General features: G+C 42.2%; 1 protein-coding gene across 1 annotated transcript in view; it reads left to right on the top strand.

The window, feature by feature from the left end:
- plekhd1 (pleckstrin homology domain containing, family D (with coiled-coil domains) member 1) overlaps positions 1-3,429 on the top strand; it is a 10,551-nt gene that overhangs the window by 3,129 nt on the left and 3,993 nt on the right. The window contains exons 2-9 of the mRNA XM_020622859.1: positions 106-199; positions 366-455; positions 755-831; positions 1,141-1,232; positions 1,327-1,379; positions 2,301-2,395; positions 2,499-2,592; positions 3,309-3,427. Coding sequence (XP_020478515.1) covers positions 106-199; positions 366-455; positions 755-831; positions 1,141-1,232; positions 1,327-1,379; positions 2,301-2,395; positions 2,499-2,592; positions 3,309-3,427 — 714 coding nt within the window. The remainder of the gene's footprint in view (positions 1-105; positions 200-365; positions 456-754; positions 832-1,140; positions 1,233-1,326; positions 1,380-2,300; positions 2,396-2,498; positions 2,593-3,308; positions 3,428-3,429) is intronic.

Here is a 3,429-nt window from a genome sequence, read left to right as displayed (position 1 = left end):
GTCACCTGCTCATCAGTTCTGTACCGAGGACATCAGCAGACGTTGGTTCCTTTCAGCCCCACAGGACTGACTCACTGCTGCTTTATTGTCTTCCTCGGTGCAAAGATTCTTCATCATCAAAGACGGCTTCTTGCTCTACTATGCAGAGAGCGAGAAGAAAAACTTTGAGACCAACAGGTACTTCAACATCCACCCGAAGGTGAGCCACTTCTCTGACCCCTCGTTTAGAAAGCGAAGAACACGACAGCTGAAGCTTTTCACACATTTTTGATTTGACATGAACATCTTGTTGTCTTTTTGCTGCTATATAAACAAAAGGTGTGTACCCGAGTTAATAAAGACAGGGTGATGTGTTTCTGTCTCAGGGAGTCATCCCCTTGGGAGGATGTGTGGTGTCAGCTAACGAGGACATGGGGATGCCCTTTGCCATCGTGATCAACCTGGAAGATTTCACTGTAAGAACACATTTACTAGAGTTCTCCAGCTCCATTTAGTTTGCCTTACTGAGGGTAAAAGAGCAGAGTCACCGCTGACAGCTAACAGAGCCTCTGTCTTCCTACATTGTACATCTGTAGCTGTAATGGTGTTGAGAAATCAGTCTAATGCTGCAACAAACAGGATGCAGTGGAGTGAATGAACCTGCACAGCCGAGATGCATCGGGTTTTCTTTTGTCAGCAGCTTAATTGTTTCACAGCCTGAGCACATGATGGATGAGATGCTGATGTAACATCCTGTTTTGTGTCCATCCTGCAGGGCACCATAGTCCTGGCTGCTGAGTCTGAGGAGGAGCAGGTGCAGTGGTTGGAGATGCTCCAGGAGTCAGGGAAAGTGTGAGTCATGCTCATTTTCAGTGAATTACACCAAGTTAAGTGCACAGCTTTAATGTGATTGTAGCATCGTTCTTGTTTGTTCAGAGTTAAACAGTTGGAGTGTTGCCAACAGGGAACCAGAGTTTACGACATACACAGATAAATTCAATTCACTGCATTATTTATTCAGATGATGCAAAGAAGGTTTGGCAGTGTTGTCTGTCAGCTACAGGTTTTATAATAATGGGAAGCAGTTTTTACACTCACTGTGATTTAATTTACTAATCACCACTGAGCAGTGTTGTTAAAACGCCTGTGCTCGACCCGCAGCACGTGGAAGAACGCCCTCCTGGGGAAGGCCATAATCGAGAGCCTGGAGGCCCAAGGGCTGCAGCTGACCAAGGAGAAGCAGGTGTATCTGGGTAAACATGGGGAAGGTCACATGACAAAATACTAAGCTTTTCAAATGTTTAACAAGCAAAGTCAGGTGATGTGTGGCTTTTTTTTCCCCTCCAGATAAACTGATGGAAGAGACAGAAGAGCTGAGTCATCAGCGAGCACAGAAGGAGGTGAGACTCGTCCACATCACAGCAAGGGATGGTTCAGAAGAAAAAGATTTGAACTTGTATTAAATTATTATTATTGATTATGGATGCAGAAATGTCTAACCTAAAGTCAGCACACACACCTCAGATTTCATTCTCAGCTTCTTGTTACTTTTATCATTTTAGTGATAATTTAATAACCGACCAACCAACCATTCTAGTTTTATCTCAAAATAATGTATAAAAATAATTTCCTTTCCTGAGAACGCTTCTTTCAAAATTCAACTCAAATGTCTTAAATGTATGTCACAATTTTAAGGGTTTGTGTTGCAAGAATTAAAATGACAGGGGCTTGTCAGTTGGAGGGGGGTGGTGGGGCAGCCACGGCCCCCCCGGCCCCCCCTCGCAGAGAGCAGCCCAAGGTGAAATTTTTTTTATTTTTTTTTATAAGTCTTGTTTTGTTCTTCCACGTGCTGCGGGTTGAGCACAGGCTGTTTTAACAAAACTGCTCAGTGGTGATTAGTAAATTAAACCATAGTGAGGTGTAAAAACTGCTTTCAACACCCAATGAAATTTGGTTTCTAATGACATAAACCTGAAAAGCAGCTAATCTTCATATTTGAGAAGCTGAGGATGCTTGAAAATAGTTTGGTAGAAAAATGACTCCCAAATTAGCACCAAAATAACTGCTCAGTAATTTTTGGTCAAACAATTAGATGATGGATTTGTTGTTTCAGTTTTACTCGTACATTGTTGCTGAGTGTTTCTAGGTATTTAAATAAATATCACACTGTCCTTGTAAAGCACTTAAATTCTTCATTCAGTTATGTTGCTCTGCAGTGAAACTGAGCACGTTTCTTCACTTCACCAAAATGTGTGTGTGTGTGTGTCGAACTGAGCACGTTTCTTCACTTCACCAAAGTGTGTGTGTCGGTCTGTGTGTAGGAGCTGGAGCGTCTAAACCAGGTCCTGGAGGAGGAGAAAACGAAGTTTGAGGAGGTGCTGCTGGAGTTGAAGGCAGAGCAGGAGCAGATCAAAGTGTAAAGAAAAAACAACCAACTATTATTTTGTTCATTTTTTACCAGTACTGATGCTGCTGAATAAACCAGTAAAGAAATGTTTTGCGTTGTGTGTTGACGACAGAGACCTGGACGGCACAGCTCAGTCCCTGAAAGGTGTTGAGAGTGAAAAAGAAGAGCTGAGCAACTTGACAGTCAGGCTGCAGAAATCCATTGAGGTACGAAGAACAATGTACAGCCAAATAAAAGCCATGCGTCACTTCCCCACACCCCACGTTGGGTGTGCAGAGCGGTGGCACAGAGTCATCGCACAATAAATTGGACACTGAATAAATTTACTATGTTGGGAATTTACAGCTCTGTGGGGAAAAGCACTGGATTCTGACTTTATAATTAGAAGGAAGGGCAACAGTTTGACATTTTGGTAAATGTGCTTATTTGCTTTCTTGCTGAGGGATAATGACACAGAAGTATTTTACACTTTGGTTTTTGTTAATATTAAGCAAACAAGATATAAAGTGCTATTTAACTTAACGGGCTGGTAGGTAGATCCAACGGTTTCCCTAGCAACGCTAACCTGCTGCTGGCTGTAGCTTCTTACATAACAGGATTGGTATTGAACTTCTTATTTGACTGTCAACAAGAAATTGAATAACAGCAACATATGACTTTTAAATATCTGAATATTAATATTAACATCTGTGGCTAAGCAGAAACTTTTATTTTCCTTTATTGTCTTAATCATAAATGCTTTTCCATTTTCACATGTTCTTTTAGCTGCATAGCCAGTAAGTGGACCTTGAGTTAAGATTTGAAACCCACTTCCTGTTGATGTAATTAATTATGAAATATTACTGCATTGTACATAAATTTTTGAAGCTCAAATCCTGTCAGACTGAGATTCAGCAGAGTCTAACTCAGTCTTTTCCTGCAGGAGCTTTCTCAGGAGAAACGGCGAACCCTGGAGCTGCTGGGTGTGAAGGAGCGGGTGGAGGAGAGCTGCAGGAAGGGCAAAGACGGCGAGGAGCTTGGAGACGTCGACCCGCTGCAGGACC

The sequence above is a fragment of the Monopterus albus genome, unplaced genomic scaffold, assembly GCF_001952655.1.
Source record: "Monopterus albus unplaced genomic scaffold, M_albus_1.0 scaffold290.1, whole genome shotgun sequence".
Taxonomy (NCBI): Eukaryota; Metazoa; Chordata; class Actinopteri; order Synbranchiformes; family Synbranchidae; genus Monopterus; species Monopterus albus.
Note: the sequence above shows the minus strand (reverse complement) of the source record. Positions and strands in the feature narration are given on the sequence as shown.